Raw genomic sequence first — 24,686 nt, forward strand, 5'->3', positions numbered from 1 at the left:
ATCACGGGTATCTCCTGAGCACTCTGCAGGCGTTTGGATTCGGACCCAAGTTTGTGAATTATCTCCGGGTGCTGTACGCTTCCGCAGAGCGTCTGGTAAGGCTCAACTGGACCCTGACCGAACCGGTCAGCTTCGGGTGAGGAGTACGGCAGGGGTGCTCCCTCTCAGGCCAGCTGTACGCTCTGGCGATCGAGCCCTTCCTCTGTCTCCTCCGAAGGAGGTTGACAGGGTTGGTGCTGCGGGAGCCGGAGCTGCGGCTGGTCCTGTCGGCGTACGCTGATGATGCGCTCCTCGTGGTCCAGGACCCGGGCGACTTGGTGCGGGTGGAGGCTTGCCAGGCCATCTATTCAGCAGCCTCCTCCGCGCGGATCAACTGGGTCAAGAGCTCTGGCTTGGTGGTAGGGGACTGGCGGCAGGCGAGCTCCCTCCCACCAGCGCTTCAGGCCATCCGGTGGAGCACGGGTCCGCTGCTCTATCTGGGCGTTTATCTTTCTGCCACGCATCCCTCTCTGCCGGAGAACTGGCAGAATTTAGAGGGCGGGGTGATAGAGCGGCTCCGGAAATGGACAGGACTATTCCGGTGCCTCTCCCTTCGAGGGAGAGCGCTGGTGCTTAATCAACTAGTCCTGTCCATGCTCTGGTACCGGCTCAACACCCTGGTCCTGGCCCCGGGTTTCCTGACCAACCTGCGGACATCGATTCTGGAGTTCTTTTGGTCAGGACTGCACTGGGTCCCTGCAGGGGTTCTCCATCTACCTCTGGAGGAGGGAGGGCAGGGCCTAAAATGTCTGCTTACTCAGGTCCATGTCTTCCGCCTCCAGACCCTGCAGAGGCTCCTTTATGGGGCAGGTAGTCCGGCGTGGAGCATACTGGCGCACGCCTTCCTGCGCCGCTTCCGAGGGCTCCGATACGACCGGCAGCTCCTTTATCTCCATCCGAGAGGTCTTCTGCGAGACCTCTCCGGGCTGCCGGTCTCCTACCAGGACCTCCTCCGGACCTGGAAACTCTTTACAACGACCAGGTCCATGGCGGCCACCTAGGGGGCAGATCTCCTCGCGGAGCCCCTGCTACACAACCCCCAGCTCCGTGTGCAGGTGGCGGAGTCCCGCTCGGTGCGCCAGAGGTTGATCCTGGCAGAGGTCACAAGAGTCAGAGACCTCCTGGACTATGACCGGGGAGACTGGCTGGATCCCCTGACGCTCGCTCAGGGCATGGGGCTATCCAGACCTTGTACTCCCCGGCGCATACTTCAGGAGGTGAAGGCTGCTTTGCCGTCCGCTGCTCGGGTTCATCTCGACCGGGTCCTGCACGAGGGCACGCCCTGCCCACCCGTTACCCCAGGCTCGCCGGACCTTTTAATTGGACCCCTGCCCCGTGGACCCAACCGACCCCTTCACCAGAAGCCGGCTGCATGAGATTTAGCCAGTCTGCTTTCAAACCGCGCCAAGAAAACATCTCTACATGCTCGTGCTCCACACCCTTCACGCCCGCACCCTCGTGTCCTGCCCTAATACAAAATGGCGGGACCTCCTGCCACCTTTGGAGGGTGAGGAGCCCCGGTGGGCCAGCCTATATTCCACCTTAGTCCCAAGGCCCGCCGGGGATGTCAGTTGGCGGCTCCTTCACGGAGCCGTGAGCATGGGCGTGTACTTGGCGCGGTTCACTTCAATCCCAGACACCTGCCCCTTTTGTGGCGTGAGGGATACCCTGGCACATGTATACCTGGAGTGTGCCAGGCTGCAGCCCCTATTCCAGCTCCTCACCAATATTTTATTATGGTTTTGGTTGCACTTCTCCCCTCACCGTCTCATTTATGCACTCCCTATCCGTGGCCCCACAAAGTCACGGGATCTCCTGGTCAGCCTCCTCCTGGCCCTAGCTAAAATGACCATCTACAAAACCAGAGTGAGGAGGTTGGCCGATGGAGTCTCCTGTGACTGTGGGGCCTATTTCCGATCCTCGGTCCGTTCACGTAGCCAGGCAGAGTTCCTCTGGGCGGCATCCTCTGACTCTCTTGACGCCTTTGAGGAGCAGTGGGCGCTGTCTGGGGTTCTCTGCTCGGTGTCCCCGTCCAGTTCCCTTCGTTTGACCCTTTGACTGCACTTCTGTCCCTGTTATTTTATTAGTTGTCCCCCGGAATTTTTGGGGTATCTAGGTCCTGTGGATCCCCCTTTTAGGCTGGGGGGGATCCTTTAGCGGTGGACGGGCTTCGCCCACCCTCTTCCCGGATCCCAATAAGACTACTTTTCTATAGCCATCTGGCCTTGCCCCATCACACCTGTTAATCATTGTATTATTCTGGGAGTTCATGATCAGTTGGTTTCCACACTAAGGGCTGGATTCATAAAAGGACATAAGCTCCTGCCTGTCACTTTAGGGCCTAAATCCCAGAATCAGGCCCCACTGGGATTCACAAAGCCCCCACTCAGCTGCCATCTAACCCTCTAGGTGCTTGAACTCTCTCAGTGCCTAAATTTTTGCAGTGAAATTGACTAGGTGCCTATGTTCCTGCTTCTGTGCATGCACACTGGTGCCCTGCACCAGGAGTCTGGACACCTAAGCTTTAGAGCAATGCATGAATCGGGGAAGCTAAGTGTTTGGCTGCCTAACTTGCCTGCAGGGCTCAATCTGGCAGGTGTGCTCACAGCTTGCCTACTGGATCTGGGCCCCATGGGTGATCTCACACAAAACAGTGTGGGAAAAGAGGACTTCCCTCAACTTTCAACCCAGTTGTTAGTGTACTTACCTGGAATGAAGGAGACAAAGTTCAAGTCCCCCCTTTATCTGAGAAGGAGTTTGAAGGGGGCTCTGCTGCTACTTAGTTGTGTGCTGTAACCTGGGCTGCAGAACATTCTGATCTGGAGTTGCCTCTTCTCTCCTGTTGAAGCTGTTGCACCGTGGAGAAATAATTTTTAAAATGTCATTGGAGCAGGGGGACTGGCTACTCTGTTCCCCACCACCCAGGGGAGGGCGCGAACTACCACGCTACAGAGTCTTTCCCGTGCTTGCTCCCTCTTTGGCCCAATGACTCTGTAGCCTGGTAGCTAGAGCCCACCCCAGGAGGTGGGGAGCCAGAATCCAGTCTCCCTGCTCCAATGACTTCAGGAGGAGACAGTGAGGAAGCCCACCTCAAACTATCCCATACCCAGTGGCTAAGGCACTTTGAAAGGAGGCAAGTCTCTTCAGTTGGAGGAGGGACTTAAACAAGTCTCTCTCATCCCAGATGAGTATCCCAACCACTGGGCTATGAGGGAGCACATCTTTCCCCGGTGTCTTGCTTAGGGTTGCCAGGTGTCCGGTTTTTGACCAGTGCAATTCTAGTATCTGGAAAGATGCTGGAACAAATTATTAAACAATCAATTTGTAAGCACCTAGAGGATAATAAGGTGGTAAGTAATAGCCAACATGGGTCTGTCAAGACCAAATCATGCCAAACCAAACCAATATAATTTCCTTCTTTGACAGGGTTACTGGCCTAAGGATGCAGGGAAGCAGTAGAATGTGATATACTTGACTTTAGTAAGGCTTTTGACACAGTCCCACATGAGAGTCTCATAAGCAAACTAGGGAAATGTGGTCTAGATGAAGATGTGGTCTATCACAGGTTCACTGTCAAATTTGGAGGACATATCATGTGGGGTCCCCCAGGAGTTTGTACTGGGTATGGTACTATTCAATATTTTAATTAACAACTCAGATGATGAAGTGGAGAGTATGCTTATAAAATTTGAGGATGACACAAGTCTGGGAGGGATTGCAAGCAGTTTGGAGAACAGGATTGGAAATCAGCACGATAAACTGGAGAATCTGTAAGATGAAATTCAATAAAGACAACTGCTAAGTACTACACTTAGAAGGAAAGATCAAATGCAAAATAGGGAATAATTGGGTGGGTGGTAGTACGGCTGAAAGGATTCCAGGGGTTATGGTGGTTCACAAATTGAATATGAGTCAACAATGTGATGTTATGAAAAAGACAAATGTTATTCTGGGATGTATTAACAAGAGTTGTGTGAAAGACATGGGAGATAACTGTTCCATTCTACTTAGCACTAGTGAGGCCTTACCTGTGGTACGGTGTTCATGTTTGGGCACCGCACTGTTGTGTTCTTTAGAGATCTGGTGAAGGCATCATAAGCCCATGTGCAAGGAAGCTGTTTCTTTATTGAAGTTAATATCCATCCTGTAAAAGCATGTCTAACTTGGAGGTAGAGCTGCTCCACTTTAACTTAACTCCTCAGGGTAAATGTATCAATTTATTAGAGCTGCTGGGGGGGGGGAGAAGGGGGGGTGGAAGAGAGAGAGTCACAGACTAGCTCTTAAAGAGACAGGATCCTCACACACTTCAAGATAGATATGGACAAATTGGAGAGAGTCCAGAAGAGAGCAACAAAAAGGATAACAGGTTTAGAAAACATGTCCTGTGAGGGAGGGTTGGAAGAACTGTGTATGTTTAAACTAGAGAAGAGATGACTGAGGGAGGATAGCAGTCTTAATATGTAAACTGTTGTTATAAAGAAGACGGTAATCAATATTTCTCCATGTTGTATGCAGTGTTGTTGTAGCTGTGTTGGTCCGAAAGAGGCAAGGTGGGTGAGGTAATATCTTTTTAGACCAACTTCTGTTGGGGAGATGCCCTTCTGGAAGCTATGAAACTGACGTAGACTACAAAAGAAATGAAGGTTCGAAAGATTCCTGGTGCAAATGGGTTCCCTGTTGAATTTTACAAAAAGTTCTCAAAAACTTTAACACTTAGATTGACTATGTTCAATGTGACCAAGAATGAGCAAACTCTCCACCAACTCTAAGAGAATCTGTAATTTCAATTATTCCTAAACCTGGGAAAGACTGTGGACTATGTACTGCCAATTTCTTTAATCAATGTGTTGCTAAGATTTTAGCTAGAGCTCTTGTTATGCAATTGGACAAAGTTCTCTTGCATATTATACACATAAATCAGGTCGGTTCCTTTGTAACAGACATACCTCAGATAATTTGTGTCAACTAATATATTGCTGCGTTGAGAGATTATAAAGAATCTTTAGGTGTCATTTCTTTAGATGCCAAAAAGGCCTTTGACTGCATAGACAGGGACCATATTTTTCATGTATTAGCAAAATTTGGATGTGTTAGCTAGTTATTGCCTGGATTAAGCTTTTATACTCTAACTCAACTTCCAGGGTAGTTACCAATGGTAGTATCTCTGCCCCATTTCCATTACAGAATGGTACGAGGCAGGGCTGCCCCCTTTCTCCTCTTCTGTTTGAGTCAGCTCTAGAACCTTTAGCTATTGCCATCTGAGCAAATCAACGTACTCATGGTATTAGAGTGAGCCAAACAGCACATATTATGCTCTATGTGGATGATGCTTTGGTATTTGTATCTAAACCCTGTAGCCCGATCTATAGATTATATATCGACTATTAGTCTTCCCCAAAGACTGTCGTCATCTAGGGACAAGTCCCTACTGCTCCGAAGATGACACCAGTGCACCAGAGGGTGTTCTTACAGTGGGCTGCTGCCATTGCCAGAGTTACTACAAAGGTAGAGTTCACCGTTTTGGAGGTTTTACACAACAGTCTGTTTTCTTCATCTTCCTTTACATGGTAATCAAAAACTGGAGCTCATGAGTCTGCATTTAGTCAGCCAGGTGTCTCACTGAGCCAACTGTCAGGCTATTGCAGAGAAGGAACAATGCTGTCAGCTACACGGGGCTGTGCACCAGTGCTGGCTTGGGTCTCCTCTGACGACCTTGTATCCTTGTTGAATACCTGTAAAAACCATGTCCCTTTCCTGGTACAACACTGTGGGACTTGATGTGATGGTCATTTATCAGCTTTTAATTTGATGACTCAGTTACTTTCACTATCCCTGAAAACCTGAGGTGTCTGTGAGAGCCTGTTTCCATCATGCCCCTTAGATTTTATTTGGCAAATAACTTAGTTTAAAGGGTTCATTGTACCCTTACACTGATCTATGTCCTTGTATAAAACCACAAAATGTTTTTACATACTCGAGGGGCAGACAGTCTGAGCTGTGAATACCAAAATACAAAATAAAATAGTTAACAAGATTTCATCCCAGCATAATGAGCCGAAGAAATATATACACCCCTTTGTTGGAGTGATAATCTTGATGATTACCGCAACACCATATTATTTTAGCTGGAACCTGATTCTTTTTAATATTTCCATTTATTTTGATTATAACCAAACAATTTATAACACAGATAACTAAGGCCCAACCAATTTTATGGCCGTGAAAAACATGACACGGACCATTAAGTAAGCGGTTCCCCATGAAATCCGATGGGATCTTGTTCCTAAGAGCACCCCAGCAAAGGGGACTCCTAGCTCCAGCTGGGGAGGGACAGAACTTGTCCATCCCCTGCACAGCCTCTCCAGACCCACGTCTGGGTGCCTCCTCCTGCTGCAGGACACTCTGGGACTATGCAGCAGCCCCGGAGGTTCCTACAGCTGGAGGAGGCTTGTGGAGTTGGATCAGATCTTCCCTGTGCTTCTAGGAGTGCCTTGGCAAAGGAGGCTCCTAGCTGCTACTCCGGACAGCGCTGGCGCAGGACAGGACTTGCTCTTTCCCTGCAGGGCTGCTCTTTGGTATCTCTCCCAGCTGCAGATAGCTCTGCACCACCTGGTCCTCACTCTGTCCACCTTTGAAGGCAGCACAGAAGTGAGGCTGGCAATTCCATGACCCCCCTACAACATGTTTGTGGGGGCCCCCTCAATCCTCTTTTGGGTCAGGAACCCCAGAGTTACAACACCATGACACTTCAGATTTAACATTTGAAATTTTCAAATCCTATGGCTGTGAAATTGGAGAGAGTCCAGTGGAGGGCAACGAAAATGATTAGGGGGCTGGGGCACATGACTTAGGAGGAGAGGCTGAGGGAACTGGGGTTATTTAGTCTGCAGAAGAGAAGAGTCGGGGGAATTTGATAGCAGCCTTCAACTAGAGCTGGCTGTATTTTAAAGAAGCCTTATTGAGGACACAGGAACTAACCATCCCGATGTGCAGAAAGAATAGCAAATATGGCAGGCGACCAGCTTGGCATAACAGTGTACTCTTCGGTGAGCTTAAACTCAAGAAGGAAGCTTACAAGAAGTGGAAATTTGGACAGATGACTAGGGAGGAATATAAAAAATATTGCTAGAGCATTCAGGGGGTAATCAGAGTAATCAGGAAGGCCAAGGTACAACTGGAGTTGCAGCTAGCAAGGAATGTGAAGGGTAACAAGGGTTTCTACAGGTATGTTAGCAACAAGAAGGTGGTCAGGGAAAGTGTGGGACCCTTAGTGAATGGGGGAGGAAACCTAGTGACAGACAATGTGGAAAAAGCTGAAGTACTTGGTGTTTTTTTTGCCTTGGTCTTCACAGCCAAGGTCAGCTCCCAGATGGCTGCACTGGGCAACACAGTACAAGGAGGAGGTGAGCAGCCCTTAGTGGTGAAAGAACAGGTTAAGGACTATTTAGAAAATCTGGACATGCCCAAGTCCATGGGTCCAGATGTAATGCATCCAAGGGTGTTGAGGGAATTTGCTGATGTGATTGCAGAGCCATTGCCATAATCTCTGAAAATTCGTGGCGATTCGGGGAGGTCACGGACGATTGGAAGAAGGCAAATATAGTGCCCATATTTAAAAGAGGGAAGAAAGAGAACCCGGGGAACTACAGACCAGTCAGCCTTACTTCAGTTCCTGGCAAAATCATGGAGCAGGTCCTCAAGGAATCCATTTTGAAGCACTCGGAGGTGAGGCAGGTGATCGGGAACAGTCAACATGGATTCACCAAGGGCAAGTCATGCCCGACTAACTTAATTGCGTTCTATGGTGAGATAACTGGCTCTGTGGATATGGGGAAAGTGGTGGATGTGATACATCTTGACTTTAGCAAAGCTTTGGATACGGTCTCCCACAGTATTCTTACCAGCAAATTAAAGTATGGATTGGATGAATGGACTACAAGATGGATAGAAAGCTGGCTAGATAGTCAGGCTCAACAGGTAGCGATGAACGGCTCGATGTCTAGTTGGCAGCCAGTATCAAGCGGAGTGCCCCAGGGGTTGGTCCTGGGGCTGGTTTTGTTCAACATCTTTATTAATGTTCTGGATGATGGGATTAATTGCACCCTGAGCAAGTTTGCAAATGACACTAAGCTTGGGGGGAGAGGTGGATATGCTAGAAGGTAGGGATAGGGTCCAGACTGACCTAGACAAATTGGAGGATTGGGCCAAGAGAAATCTGATGAAGTTCAACAAGGGCAAGTGCAGAGTCCTGCACTTAGGAAGCAAGAAGCCCATGCACTGCTACAGGCTGTGGAACAAGTGGCTAAGCAGCAGTTCTGCAGAAAAGGACCTGGGGATTACAATGAACGAGAAGGTGGATACGAGTCAGCAGTGAGCCCTTGTTGCCAAGAAGGCCAACGGCATATTGGGCTGTATTAGTAGGAGCATTGCCAGCAGACTGAGGAAAGTGATTACTCCCCTCTATTTGGCACTGTTGAGGCCACACCTGGAGTATTTCATCCAGTTTTGGTCTTCCCCTCCCCCCCACCCAGTGAAAGGATGTGGACAAATTGGAGAGAGTCCAGCGGAGGGCAACAAAAATTATTAGCGGGCTGGGACACATGACTTATGAGGAGAGGTTGAGGGAACTGGGGTTATTTAGTCTGCAGAAGAGAAGAGTCGGGGGATTTGATAGCAGCCTTTAACTACCTGAAGGGGGGTTCTAAAGAGGATGGAATTAGGCTGTTCTCTGTGGTGGCAGATGACAGAGCAAGGAGCAATGGTCTCATGTTGCAGTGGGGGGGGTCTAGGTTGGATATTAGGAAAAACTATTTCATTGGGAGCGTGGTGAAACACTAGAAAGGGTTACCTTGGGAGGTGGTGGAATTTCCATCCTTAGACGTTTTTAAAGTCAGGCTTGACAAAGCCCTGGGTGGGATGATTTAGTTGGGGTTGGTCCTGCTTTGAGCAGGGGGTTGGACTGGATGACCTCCTGAGGTCTCTTCCAACCCTAACCTTCTGTAATTCTATGGAATTGACCATTATGACCTGTGAATTTGGTAGGACCCTACAGGTATAATAAAACATAGAAGCTATAATATAGCTATTAATTCTACATTACTATTACAATGGTTTGCTCAATGAATTTCTCTGTGGGTTCTGTCAAACAACTGGCCACACACACACACAGGCACCTGTATTTATGACTGACTTTTGCAGAGATTGAACAACCATTGTTGTTTTATACGAACACACTCATGGAGGCTAAACCCTAATTAGAATATTGAAATAGTGTGGTACCACAAAGAAAAATGTTTTACTATTAATATTTTTATTCAAACCTTTGCACACAAAACTATTGTTATTACAACAAAAACTCCCCTAGAGTATAAAAAAAAATCATACTCTAGTGTGACAAAGTTCCGAGCCTGTAACTGTGGGTCCTGCACTTCCTGGTGGATCCAGGGGCCTCAGAAACTCACTAAGGCCCCAATGTGAGCTTCCTTTCACAGTGTAGTGGCCAGAGTCACAGCCTATTGAGTTACTTTCATTACAGGCCAGTACGGGAGATGGGAAGGGGAAATACCCCACAGTCTGTGTTGCTCTGTAGAGCCCAGTAGGTACAGTTCGGCCTCCTGAATGGACCGAGTTTGGCTTCCCCTCTCAAGGGGATCACTCTGTGTGTGTGTGTGGGGGGGGAAGGGAATCCAGGCTCACCCTCTACTCTGGGTTCCAGCCCAGGGACCCTAATGGTAGCAGCTGTTGGTGACTTTCCCTCCACTGCTAAATGTATTATGGATACAGCAGTGCTGCTTCCTCCTCCAACTCCTTTCACCTGGGCCCTCCCAAGGGAACTGGGAAGGAGAGCTTTTAAGCAATCTGAGTGAGACTTTGATTGGTTCCACCTGTCTCCATTAGTCTAACGACCTTAACTGGTTAATTGGTGTCAGGTGTCTTGATTGGCCTGAGTAGCCTTTGTTTGGCTATCCAGGGAACAGGGACCTGCTCATCCTGAGGCTGACATACCTGCCTTCCACCACTCTCTTATATCATTCTGCTCTGATTCGTCACACTAGTTATGTGAGACAAAACATATAACTAACTAACAAACAAACAAGTAATCCCAACATACCAACAAACCATACCACCAATGGATTAAGTATTGCTGTTTAGAGCAGGTTCAGGAAAACTAAGGGTTGAAATCATTCATTGTCCTGGTTTACGTCCTGGGTTGCATATAAAATACGTTACATAATTTAGTCGGCAGCCAAAGATGTTTTCCTTGAATTTTTACACCCTAGATTAAACTACTAATGGGTTAAAAAGAAAAGATTAACACATGCTTTATATATTTAGGAAATGTAAAGGAAAATTGCAAGAGATAAGTGGAACATTTTATTTTGATGAATTAAGACCTATAACAATAATCATGATTCATGTTGTGGGTAGCAAAGACTGCTATATTTTGCTTATTAAAGGATTTATTGCTTCCTTTGTAAAGCAGAAAGATTATACGTTGCTGGCTTCCTTTACTGTGTTAGTCAAGTTCAGAATTGCAAATAATTTGATACCTAGTTTTGGAATAATGATGCACAACCACTGAGAGGTTAAATCAGGAATATGTTAATTAACAACTGAAGATGTGATTCAAACTGCAATAGGTTTGTGGCTACAGATTGGCTAATATAAACATGCAATTAACCAGACAATACAAATACTCAATGCTTGAATTTAATCTAAGGGTGTTACCCTTGCTCCTTTTCCTACTGCCTCTCCCACCACTTACAGATTAGAGGGGTAGGAAGCAGGGTTTGCTTTACTTTTTACATGGACATTATACATAGCCTTGTCTAAAAGGATGCTGACCCCATCTCTAAATTGAAATATTTTTACATATATATGTACTTAGATGTCTTACGGATTCCTACCTCTAATATAATTCTGCCAGATGCAGGTTAGAAGTAATTTGTTTCGCCTACTTCCCCTTTTCTCCCAGACACAGAGCTAAAAACACTTCTCCTTCGGTTTTTCAGCAACATGTTATCTTAGAAATTACAAATTAAAAGCACAGAGACTGTTGGCCTGGCAGATTACAGATATAAGCTCCAAAATGCATGGTTACAGTCTCTAAGACCTGTGGAGAAAAGGGAGCTTTCAGCATTTTCTGGTAAGTGGAGGGTTTTTCCACTTGTTCCTTTGATACTTTGTATTCGACTATTCCTTTATATTATTATTTAATTTAGTCTCCTGGATTTTTAACACTCTGCTTTGGTGGAAGTTAGGCTTATATTTACAGTTGCACTTAGTCTCTTTGCTCCCAGGGCTGGCTCCAGGCACCAGCAAAACTAGCAGGTGCTCGGGGCGGCACATTTCTAGGGGCGGCACTTCGGCGTTGGCCAGGCCGCCCCTGGAAATGTGCCCCCGCCACCCCAGCTCACCTCCGCCTGCATCCCTGAGCGTGCTGCCGCCACTCCACTTCTCCCCACCCCCGAGGCTTGTCACACCCAAAACAGCTGTTTGGCACGGCAAGCCTGGGAGGGAGGGGAAGCCGAGCAGCGGTGCGCTCAGGGGAGGCGGTGGTGGTGGAGTGGAGGTGAGTTGGGGCGGGAAGCGGTTCCTCTATCCCCCCCGTTACTTCCTGCGCTCCCCCCCACCCTCGCTCACTTCTGCCTGCTCCCCTGAACGTGCTGCCTCTCCCTTGCCTGAGGGGGGGGGGAGAAGCGGAGCGGCGGCGTGTTCAGGGGAGCAGGAGGAGCGGAGGTGAACTAGGGCAGGGGATTGCAGGGTGGGGGGGAGCCACAGGAAGCAAGGGGGGGGAAATGCAGCATGCCCAGGGGAGGAGGCAGGGCCAGGGATTTAGGGAAGGGGTTGGGAAGGGACGGAGTTGGGGCGGAGGGGCACGAACTAAAGGGGTGGCCCAAATTGTTTTTGTTGGGGCGGCAAAAATCCTAGAGCCGGCCCTGATTGCTCCTCATTTCCCACTTGCGTAAGTATCCCCTCACAAGCACTAAGGGTCTGTGACATTTGTAACATAGCTTCCTGTACTCTCCCTGACTATTACATTAATCATATGACATATTAAACATTACATTAAACATATGATCACACCCCACAAACCAGAGTGATTAAAAATAGCTGGGCTATGTTCCCTTCCACAATGGCTCCAAGTTGTGACAGCTAATTCAAACCCCATCATTTTATATGTATAGTTGGGATTATGTTTTCCAATAGGCATTATATTGCATTTATCAACATTGAATTTAATCTGCCAGTTTGTTGCCCAAAAGTTTCCCCATTTCCTAATAAATCTAAACCCCCTCCTCCCCACACCATTGTCTCATCCATGCATTGAGACCCTACAGTTCTGCCTGTCTAACTGGCTCTGCACATGGATTCTACCAGAGAATGGAGGTCCTGGACTTTAATCTCTTGCCTAGCAGCCTATTATCTTGCACAGTTACTTCAGCTCCAGTTGGATGTTCTCCTTCCCTGAGACTTTCATCCTCCTCAACAGCACAGAGGTTGTCAGACTGGGCGTGGGGCCATTCTACTGTGTCCAGGAAAGTCTCATCTATGTACCTCTCTGCCTCCCTTAGCTCCTCCAGTTCAGACACTCTGGTCTCCAAAGCCTGTACACAGTCTCTGAGGGCCAGGAGCTCTTTGCACCAAATGCACACATACACAACCTGCTCATAGGCCAAGTAATCATACATGCTGCATTGAGTGCAATAAACTGGATAACTCTCACTCTGTTGCTGGACTTCTGCCTGCATTCTCTTTTTACTCCTGCAGCAGCTCGTTCCTTTGTTGTTGTTGTTTTGTTTTTTTCTGGGGGTGTTTTTGGCCTAAAGTTTAAAGAATGTTAAGTGTATCTAGCCCCGCACTCTCCCACTCCCCTCTCAACTCCCTCACAAAACTCCCATTAGCTGCTCCTGTTTGCGAACTCTTCTGGCTGCTTAGGAGCGGGCTTTTTAAAGCCCCGGTCTTCCTGAGTAGCCCCTACCCCTGGTTAAGGGCTGATGGGTGCTAAAGGGCTTACGGATCAAAACCTTGTTAAGAAGCTCTCAGCCTTGCCTAGCAGTCCGCTAGGCTCAGCACACAGTCCCCCAAACAAACAGACCACACGGTATATTTCATTCAAGCAGCAAGCACACCACAAACACAAACTGAAATAAGGTAGCACAGACCTGTGCGGAGTCTAAACTACTGCAACCTTCTTGGTGGCAAATTAAAACATAAATCAACTCTCCCGCTGCCTCAAAGTGTGGGTCACCAGGCCCTGATGCAACTGCAATTTCAACTTCAGGTATCTCAGTATTACAACACAATTCAACGTACAAAGCCACCTTAACACGTGTATAAAGATGCTGAACCCCAATGACTAGTCAATAACACCCAATAAGAATGCCCTCACAGTACAGTGAGGCATCCTAACACAGTTACAATTTCCATGGAGACCTAATGGTGAGAGACAGGTGGTTACGTATGAGGGTCCTATCCTGCCTCTGGCATGCCAAGTGAGTCTGATGGTCAAGACCTCGAGCACTCCTCTATTTGATGTGTGCGTGTAGTGTGTCTGTGAATGTCTGTATTTATTACTATTCTCCCCCAGAAGGGCAAACACCTCCCTCTATTGTTAAGAAGAGTAGAAGTAGTGGCAAAGAGTCAAAAAAGAGGAACAACAGCTGAGGAAAAAGAGGTTGTCCCTGAAGAGTTACACTATTTCTGACAGTCACCAAATTCTGACTGAGAGGTTACTTGGATTTCAACTTAGATTTTTACCAAAGGTGAGCTGCCTATCCTGGCTGGGGAGGTTGCCCCTGTGTGCCCCCCAGGGCTCCATTAGGGTTGCCAACTCTCCAGGATTATCCTGGAGTCTCCAGGAAATAAAGATTAATTTTTAATTAAAATTTATGTCATGTGATGAAACCTCCAGGAATACATCCCACCAAAATTGGCAACCCTAGGCCCCATGTTGGACTCCAGATCTGTAGCCCAATCTATAGATTATGTATTAATTATATCAATTACTTAAGAATTCCCAGATATCACTTTGAGGGTTGACAGGTTCTTGCCCCAAGATCAGGCCCAATATTATTAAAATTACTAAATTATTAAAATAGTTGGGAATCCTGATGTACATGGTTGCAACACTCACACTATCTTCTATATTTACAATAATTTATTAATACCTTTTCAAACTCAAAGACACTCCAACTCAGTAATAATACAGAAAGTGCATCTGAATATCCATATACTCACACATTCCCTTGCAGAACAGCCTGAAATGCTAGCCGTTATTTTCCTCGTCACCATGAGCTTCCTCCTCATCACCAGGGGCCATCAATCTGGCACCTCCCAAGGGCTATATTTTGCTCTCCTATTGCCCGCAGGCTGGGATGCAACTTTTATAATATATTATGCTGACACCACTATGTCTAATATATATTCACTAGGGGTTTCTCCCCACTTTCTTATTTGTATTTCCTCACCCTACTAATGTTGGAGTGTCCTTCTCCTATAGGTTAGTCTAAAAACTATTTCCCCATGTTTATTTTTCCTCCCTACTGTTCCTCACACGTTCTTGTCTACTGCTGGAAATGGCCCACCTTGATTATCACTACAAAAGTTTTTTTTTCTCTCCTGCTGGTAATAGCTCACCTTACCTGATCACTCTCGTTACAGTGTGTATGGTAATACCCATTGTTTCATGTTCTCTGTGTATATAAATCTCCCCACTATAGTTTCCACTGTATGCATCTGATGAAGTGAGTTGTAGCTCACAAAAGCTTATGCTCAAATAAATTTGTTAATCTCTAAGGTGCCACAAGTACTCCTTTTCTTTTTGCGGATACAGACTAACACGGCTGCTACTCTGAAACCTCAGATTATCATGTATGTCAGGTCATTGCCATGGCACTCTTGTGGTTAGGTATCTGCAGATGTTTGCTCATGTTCCTGTGGTTGGCTGGGTTAGTATATTACTATCTGTGGATTCAGCTGATATTCCTGTGGTTAGCTGGTGTCATTATGGACTAAATTCAAAATTCCCCTTACACACACTATTTTCAGCTCTCTAAAACTTGGGGGTTTCCATTGGGCTATTTAGCTGTGCGAAAGTTCATAGGCCTCAAGCCTTATGCTAATTTCTGAAGCTAATGTCTTACAGGATAGAGGCCTGTAGGTTCCTTGCATTACTACTGAATATAACTAAGGCAGAATATAATGAAGGCAAGTCAGTACATGTAATAAAAGCAAACTAGTCCTATGGGCTACAGCCTAAGTGTTAGCCTTCCTAATCATCTATCCACAGAGAGTGGGCAGAAGGGGCAGAGCTGGGGGCTAGCCTCCCCTAAGGGGGGCTTCACCTGCCCTCCATATTTATGACCTCCACCTTGGGGTCAGATTGAACGAGAATTGGTATACTCTCTCTCCCTTTTAGGCACTGTAGAATTGAATTATTATAGATTTTTTGGCTCCAGAGCTATCATAATCATAGCTAAAAGAAAAGGAGTACTTGTGGCACCTTAGAGACTAACAAATTTATTAGAGCATAAGCTTTCGTGAGCTACAGCTCACTTCATCGGATGCATAATCATAGCTGTGAGCAAACTTGGTCAAACCTGGCTAGAAAGCTCTGCTTCCACGCATTCTTCCATGTAGAGGTGAATGATCCTAGTGAGCAATCCCATCCTTAAAATCGGTGGTAAAACCTTGATGTGGAGGGATTAGATAGTGAGAGGAATTATGAGTGTGTTGCAGGTAATCGAGAATGATAAATTTAAACCATTTGTGGATCTTCAGCAACAGTTTAGCTTGCCCTGCTCTGGAGCATGGAAATATCTCCAATTAAAGCATTTACTTACCAATGTATTTGGACTGGATGCATTGAGAGATCCAGGACTTCCAGAACTTTTATTATTTTGAAAGAAACTTCCTGGATTTACTTGGTCAGCAGTATCATCACTGGGTCTCAGAGCCAGGTCTCTGCCTGAGTAGGAATTGCTATTTCAGCCCTGTAGCACAAGCTTTGTGAGCCTGAGTCAGTTGACCTGGGCTCTGAGACTTGCTGCCACAGGGCTTTTTGCAGTTTAGACATACCCTCTGAATGCTACAATACTAAAATAGTAATAATTAATATACTTTCCTTTAGCATGAGGAGAATAGTGGTGACTTTTTCCTTTCTATCAACGTATCAAGAAGGACCTCTGGCCCTAATGCCATCCTCTTCTGGCAAGCAGGGTCCAATCTGCTAAAGGCTGTAAAAGGCTTGTTTCAGGATAGAAGGACTTCCTTAGGGATACTCATGTGCTCAAAATTGAGCATGTGCTTAATTGCTTTGCTGGATTAGGACATGCTCAGCATGCTCAGCAGTTTGTAGGATTGAGCTCATAAATCAGGCGGCAAAAATCCTTTCTGTGCCTAAACATGCACAGATCAATAAGTTTTGCTATTTACCAGATAGGGACATTTTGTGGTCTTTGAGATCAGTTTCTTAGAAATAGTTTCAAAATGTTGGTAAGGGTGTTTGAAATGACAAAGCTATAGAATGATTTTAAAACTCATTATGTGAGAAGAATCTAATAGGAATCTAATAGATCCAGAACATCACCAGCACTAAAGCTGATTGTGGGTTACACAGACACACCTCAGACTTTTTCTGTTGGCTTGATCTGTTATTCCCTCTTCTCCTACAACATTCTTCTCCCACATTCCTAGGTACGAGACGGTCTGACATATCAAAGCATGCTGCATGATGGCCTTCTATTGTATCTCAGTGGTGGAGTATGCTTGGATTTTGAAGAAGCAGTGAACCTCATTTTCAGATGCTTCTTAGATATCTAGAGGGAGACTAGTAATTCATGCAGTAAAATCAATGCTAATCTGAAGACCCAAGCGGGAATATACCTGCTGCTGACCAATCAGAATTTGGTTTGGGTTTTTTCTTCAGATCCACAAGAAGGAGGAGGAAGAGCTCAATGAGAAGAGTGAAAATGACTCTGGTATTAATGAGGAGCCTCTACTCACAGCAGATCAGGTACATGAACCTTCCTGAGTTTTTGCCCTGGCCTTTTCTCTCTCTCTCTGAAAGGAGAGATGTTCTGACAAGATATTTTCCTTGCACCAAATCTCACCCCTGTCAAGGTCACCTTTGCTATGGTAAGAGACACAGATCCTCCCTTATGCTAAGCACAACAGCCCCTTCCCTCACTAAGCAAGTTAGCCACAAAGAACTGCCCATAGCAATAGTGGGAAACCCAGGAGTCAGCATGCTAAGAAACCTAAGAATCACTAAGTCCCTTGTCTTCTGAGTGAAAGGGGAGCCTGTCCTCATATAAACCACCACTTAGCCTTTGGCTTTATAGGAAAATGCAATTATTTGTAAATAAACATCAAGAAATGTTTATGTTCAAAGGAGGGAGGGGCAGTGTAATCAGCACTATTGTGAAGTTAGACCTGAAGTCCTAACTTGAGCAAAGTTCCCATTAACTTCAAATAGGACTTAACTAGAAGTTTTGCCTGAGTAGGGTCTCCAGGATGGAGCCCTTAATATGGTGTACAGCTACATTTTTACCTGCATGGATGGCAGTGAGGTTGAGTCTGTCAACAATATGACAAAGCTTAATCCAGGTAGAATATCTCTTTGTTGCACTCATGAATTTCAATTATTGATACATTATAAAGCAACAATAGCTGGATCATGGTGATGCTGCTCACACAGTAATCAAAATGGCCTTTTCTGCAATGATTGTATTCAGCAGATCAGAAAGTACAGTAGTCTTGGTAAAGGGTTGAGGGAAGGGTGATTGTCTGTCTCTTTACTGTAAGATACTTGTGCTCTCCTTCACATCAGGGAAGGGCAAAAGTCCTCACTGTAAACGCTACCATATAATTGAATAACAGTCCCATTACACAAAGATAGGCCCAGTCCCTCGTCAATGTCTCTGTGTAATTGCTGGTGCCACAAGTTATGCATGCACATAAAGAGATATGGGGGTGACTTTGGAGTAGACAGACCCTTCTACCATGTATATGGACTTGTGCAAACTGAGCTAAAATTAACTGAACTGGAGACGTTCGGTTTTGTGGCTAATACGGACAAATACATTCTTCTTCCACCTGTCTACTCATTTGCTATAGGTTTGTTTAGAAAGACAAGCTTTGTGCCTTGTAATGCCAGCAGAGGGAAGTAATAAGAGGACACAGCTGTCTCTATAGCAGCATTTTTATTTTATGTATTAGTTGAAGTGCTTCATCCCCTGACCTCAACCAGGTGTCACGTGCTGAAAAAGCCTTGCATTACACAAATATCCAGACTGTGCCCTTCCTTCCCCCTTTGAAGTTGATTCCCCAGTGGGAAAAAGACCATTTTCAGTTCTTTGCAGACAACCAGTTTGCTGGGCTAACTGTCAAGCAGATGGTTTATATGTAGTGAGTCAGTGACAAGAATAACAAGGGACATGATAAAGGTACACAAAAAAGGAATGGTAAAGAAGATGCATAATGCAGAACAAGGGGGCATTCAATTGAACTTCCCCAAGGGACAGGTTATTCCGAAATTTTTAACTCTGGGGTTTCTTCACCCTTCCTTTGAGACATCTGGTATGAGTCACACCATCAGAGATGGGATATTGGATTAAATCGACCCCTTGCTTTGATAAAAACTGGTTATTCTTATGTTCTTATGGACATAAGATAAACCTGGTCCAGTGTCATGACTAGAGCTGGGTGAAATTTTTTAGACAAATAGGTTAATCACTGAAAAAGGCGGTTTGAGATTAACTGAAACTATCTGCAAATTTATGTCAAAATGTCTCAGTAATGTCAAAAGGAAATGGATCATTTTGACCCCAAATATTTATTTGAGTGTTGGGGACAACTTCCTGGTGCAAGTGCTGGAGGAACCAACTAGAGATTGTACTCCTCTTTACCTGCTGCTCACAAACAGGGAAGAATTGGTAGGGGAAGTAGAAGTGGGTGGCAACCTGGGCAGCAGTGACCATGAGATGATAGAGTTCAGGATCCTGACAAAAGGCAGCAGAATATGGATCCTGGACTTCAGAAAAGCAGACTATGACTTCCTCAGGGAACTGATGGGCAGGATCCCCTGGGAGGCTAATATGAGGGGAAACGGAGTCCAGGGGAGCTGGCTGTATTTTAAAGACGCCTTATTGAAGGTGCAGGAACAAACCAATGTGCAGAAAGAATAGTAAATATGGCAGGTGACCAGCTTGGCTTAACAGAGAAGTCTTTGGTGATCTTAAACATGAAAAGGAAGCTTAAAAGAAGTGGAAACTTGGACAGATGACATGGGAGGAGTATAAAAATATTGCTTGAGCATGCAGGGGTGTAATCAGGAAGGCCAGAGCACAATTGGAGTTGCAGCTAGCAAGGGATGTGAAGGGTAACAGGAAGGGTTTCTACAGGTATGTTAGCAACAAGATCGAGGTCAGGGAAAGTGTGGGACCCTTGCTCAATGAGGGAGGCAACCTAGTGACAGACAATGTGGAAAAAGCTGAAGTACTTAATGCTTGTTTTGCTTTGGTCTTCACAGACAAGGTCAGCTCCCAGACTGCTGCACTGGGCAGCATAGTATGGGGAAGAGGTGAGCAGCCCTCAGTGGAGAAAGAACAGGTTAAGGACTATTTAGAAAAGCTGGACATGCACAAGTCCATGGGGCTGGATGCACTGCATCCAAGGATGCTGAGGGAGTTGGTTGATGAGATTGCAGAGCCATTGGCCATGATCTTTGAAAACTCATGGCAATCGGGGGAGATCCCAGATGATTGAAAAAAAGGCAAATGTAGTGCCCATCTTTAAAAAAGGGAAGAAGGGGAATCTAGGGAACTATATACCGGTCAGCCACACCTCAGTCCCCGGAAAAATCATGGAGCAGGTCCTCAAGGAATCCATTCTGAAGCACTTAGAGGAGAGGAAAGTGATCAGGAACAGTCAACATGGATTCACCAAGGGCAAGTCATGCCTGACCAACCTGATTGCATTCTATGATGAGATAACTGGATCTGTGGATGTGAGGAAAGCAGTGGACATGATATACCTTGACTTTAGCAAAGCTTTGGCTACGGTCTCCCACAGTATTCTTGCCAACATATTAAAGAAGTATGGATTGGATGAATGAACTATAAGGTGGATAGAAAGCTGGCTAGATCGTCATGCTCAATGGGTAGTGATCAATGGCTCCGTATCTAATTGGCAGCTGGTATCAAGCGGAGTGCCCCAAGGGTCGGTCCTGGGACCATGTTTGTTCACCATATTCATTAATGATCTGGATGATGGGATGGATTGCACCCTCAGCAAGTTTTCAGATGACACTAATCTCTGAGGAGAGGTAAATATGCTGTATGGTAGGGATAGGGTTCAGCGTGACCTAGACAAATTGGAATATTGGGCCAAAAGAAATCTGAAGAGGTTCAACAAGGACAAGTGCAGAGTCCTGCACTTAGGATGGAAGAATCCCATGCACTGCTACAGGCTGGGGACCGACTGTCTAAGCTAGGGATGGGCGAACTATGGCCCAGAGGCTACATCCGGCCCTTCAGATGTTTTAATCTTGCCCTCGAGCTCCTACCAGGGTGCAGGGTCTGGGTTTGTCCCACTCTACATGTGCCATGGCTCCACGCAGCTCCCAGAAGCAGCAGCGTGTCCTTCCTCCGGCTCTTATATGTAGGGGCAGCCAGGGAGCTTCGCACGGTGCCTCCGCCCCAAGCACCGCCCCCGCAGCTTCCATTAGCCAGCAACTGCGGCCATTAGGAGCTGCAGGGGCGGTGCTTGCGAACAGGACAGTGTACAGAGCCACTTGGCCATACCTCCGCATAGGAGCTGGAGGGTAGCCAGGCCGCTGCTTATATATAATTAGTCAGTGAAGAGTCTCCCATGTCAGTGGCCTGGGTACCAGGCTACAAAGTCATTTTCCTATTCATCATCATCCACAGTCATTAGATAGAGGGCAATTGAGGTGGCCTCACCCACATCCCCAGTGAGTACCCAAACCTCTGGCTAAAGCTTATAACAAAGGCAATGCTGCCACCTGCTCCTCGTCTACAGTTTTGTGACTCTCCTCCTTGTTTTCTTTCCTGAAAAAAAAAGGTTTCATTTTGACTCAATCTTTTCACTTTTTGATTCTGAAACATTTTGAGAAATATTGTTTTTGATTGAACCTGAAACACAATGTGTTTTTATTTTTCAAACTTCCCAGGGAACCAAAAAAAAGGCATTATTTACCCAGCTCTAATCCCAGACCCTTTGATTGTAGTCAGCCATGTTACTTTCTGCCTATCCCACCCCCGGCTTTACACTCCCAATTTCACATGCAAATTGTCTGGGAGTCTCTCTCTCACACACACACACACTTTACTCTCAGAGCTGAGGGTTAGTCATAGCTTCTTAAGAGAAAAGAATCTGCAACTGAATGGGTTCATCACTGGATGAAAGGCTAGAAAACAGCTTTTGTCAATGGAGCATGAACTTTGGATTTTTTCCTAAATCCTACACAGATTTCCCAGATTCCCCTAGATACTTTCTACAGTGGGGTTGTAGGGACAGTCCATCTCAAAATCAACTGGTGTAGTGCCTTATAAAATAAAGCATTACTGGAAAGAAATGTATTACTATCAACACGTACAGGTACCCCATCAACTCTTCAGTTTCACTAAAATAACTGGCTGAACCCAGTCTCTGGGGAGAAGTGGGAAGTTTTCAGCCCCTTCACCCAGCCAGAATGATGCAAAGAAGGTAGAATACAAGAGAGAACATGGTTCAGTGAATTAAATGGCAACCAGAAGGAGACTCATAACATGCAGGTGGAGAAAGGCCAATGATTCCTTCTTTGTGGAATGGCTTTTCTATCCAGGTACTGAGAGTCTTAACAATAATCACCACGTCTGAGGGTGGGAAAAGAAAATACATAATATAAATAAATATTTCCCTCTTTTTCTCCAATACTATTTGCAGGGTAATCTTGATTGGAAGCGAGTAGTTTGACGAAATAGCCTGTTTAACTGGGTTTTTTTTGGTGATTTGTCTTAATAGTTTCATTTTCATTCTCTATTATTGCATCAACCTTTTTCTTTTTTAATTAAAATGTAAACTGCTTTCTCTATACAAGACAGCAGATCACAGCTCCTTTGCCAGTGATTAAATAGTCAGGCGATAGACATTTTAAAAAAATGATCGTTGTAAATGACTAGATAGAAATATTTCATTTGTTAATTGCATAGGATAGTGTATATATTCTGTATTCTGTTAACAAATGATTCCTTGACTGTTACTCGGGAGCTTAGAAAGTGTCATTCTGGGTCGGGCCAGAGATTCTTCTTGTCAGGTTTCCTTCCCCTCTCTGAACTCTGGGGTACAGATGTGGGGACCCGCATGCAAGACTCCCTAAGCTTATTTTTACCAGCTAGGTTAAAAACTTTCCCAAGGCACAAATTCCACCTTGTCCTTGAACAGTGTGCTGCTACCACCAAGTGATGTAGACAAAGCACCAGGGAAAGGACTACTTGGAGTTCCTGTTCCCCCAAAATAGCCCCCCAAGCACTTACACCCCCTTTCCTGTGGAGGCTTGAGAATAATATCGTAACCAATTGGTTTCATTTTGTAACCATTTGTTACAAAATGAACACAGACTCAAATTCCTGGATCTTTGGACACTGAAAAAAAATCAGTCAGTTCTTAAAAGAAGAATTTTATTTTTTTTTTTTTAAAAGAAAAGGTAAAAATCACCTCTGTAAAATCAGGTTGGAAGATAACTTTACAGGGTAACAAAAGATGCACAAAACACAGAGGAACCCCCTCTAGCCTTAGTTTTTGCAGGGAGGGATAGCCCAGTGGTTTCAGCATTGGCCTGCTAAACACAGGGTTGTGAGTTCAATCAAGCAGGGAGTCATTTAGGGATCTGAGGCAAAAATTGGGGATTGGTCCTGCTTTGATCACGGGGTTGGACTAGATGACCTCCTGAGGTCCCTTCCAACCCTGGTATTCTATGATACTAGTTTCAAAATTACGACAAATCAGGGATAAACCTCCCTCCAGCAAAGGGAAAATTCACAAGTTGAGATAACAAAGATAAACTAATACGCCTTGCCTGACTCTACTTACAATTTCTGTAATATGAGAGACTCATTCAGAATGGTTTGGAGGACATGGATTGATGTCCAGTCCCTCTTAGTCCCAAGAGCGAACTAACAAAGAACCCAAACAAAGCCTCTCTTCCCCCTCCCCCCCCCCCGATTTGAAAGCATCTTTGGTTCCTTTGATCAGGTGCCAGCCAGGTTATTTGAACTTCTTAACCCTTATAGGTAAGGAGGAATTTTAGGCTACCCTTATGGTTATGACACTTCTAGTCTGGTAGTAACTGCCCAAAAACTTAATTAAGGTTGCTCAGAGTTAAGGTTGCCCAGTGATGTCTCATGCCCTTCCAGAATGTTGAATTCAGCTACACTGAACAGAGGGATAGCTTAATTGGGAGAGGGATAGCTCAGTGGTTTGAGCATTGGCCTGCTAAACCCAGGGTTGTGAGCTAAAGCCTTGAGGGGGCCATTCTGTCTCAGGCTGCTCTCCCAGCCAGCAGCACTGCGAGCACCCAGGAGATGACGATGGCTAGCAGTCATACTGCACCATCTGCTGCCAGCCTACCCCTTGCTCCTCCTCCGTGAAAGCAATAGTTGATAATCGTTTCGCGCCTTTCAATAGGGGGAGGGATAGCTCAGTGATTTGAGCATTGGCCTGCTAAACCCAGGGGGTTGCGAGTTCAATCCTTGAGGAGGCCATTTAGGGATCTGGGGCAAAAATTTGGGATTGGTCCTGCTTTGAGCAGGGGTTGGGCTAGATGACCTCCTGAGGTCCCTTCCAATTCTGATATTCTATGATTCTGTAAAACAGGAAATGTGATAAATGTTAATGTAACACAAACTTAAACTTCTGAAACCAGAACATATGCCACCAGTACAATGAAAACTTAACTGTGCCCTTCTGGAGCTGAAAGAAAAGGAGTACTTGTGGCACCTTAGAGACTAACAAATTTATTAGAGCATAAGCTTTCGTGAGCTACAGCTCACTTCATCGGATGCATTTGGTGGAAAAAACAGAGGGGAGATTGATATACACACACAGAGAACATGAAACAATGGGTTTATCATACACACTGTAAGGAGAGTGATCACTTAAGATAAGCCATCACCAGCAGCGGGGGGGGGGAGGAGGAAAACCTTTCATGGTGACAAGCAAGGTAGGCTATTTCCAGCAGTTAACAAGAATATTTGAGGAATATCTGAGGGGGGTGGGGTGGGGGGGGAGAAATAACATGGGGAAATAGTTTTACTTTGTGTAATGACTCATCCATTCCCAGTCTCTATTCAAGCCTAAGTTAATTGTATCCAGTTTGCAAATTAATTCCAATTCAGCAGTCTCTCGTTGGAGTCTGTTTTTGAAGCTTTTTTGTTGAAGGATAGCCACTCTTAGGTCTGTGATCGAGTGACCAGAGAGATTGAAGTGTTCTCCAACTGGTTTTTGAATGTTATAATTCTTGACGTCTGATTTGTGTCCATTCATTCTTTTACGTAGAGACTGTCCAGTTTGGCCAATGTACATGGCAGAGGGGCATTGCTGGCACATGATGGCATATATCACATTGGTAGATGTGCAGGTGA

At 45.7% G+C, this 24,686-nt stretch overlaps 1 protein-coding gene across 4 annotated transcripts in view; it reads left to right on the top strand.

Moving 5' to 3' along the window:
* FEZ1 (fasciculation and elongation protein zeta 1) overlaps positions 1-24,686 on the top strand; it is a 194,723-nt gene that overhangs the window by 86,919 nt on the left and 83,118 nt on the right. For 3 of the 4 annotated variants that reach the window (XM_038380976.2, XM_043500980.1, XM_043500979.1), the window contains exon 4: positions 16,970-17,056. The exons of the other annotated variant lie outside the window; for it this stretch is intronic. In XM_038380976.2, the coding sequence (XP_038236904.1) occupies positions 16,970-17,056 (87 nt within the window). The remainder of the gene's footprint in view (positions 1-16,969; positions 17,057-24,686) is intronic. 4 annotated transcript variants of the gene reach the window in all.

Source organism: Dermochelys coriacea, chromosome 22, assembly GCF_009764565.3.
Source record: "Dermochelys coriacea isolate rDerCor1 chromosome 22, rDerCor1.pri.v4, whole genome shotgun sequence".
In the NCBI taxonomy this organism is placed as follows: Eukaryota; Metazoa; Chordata; order Testudines; family Dermochelyidae; genus Dermochelys; species Dermochelys coriacea.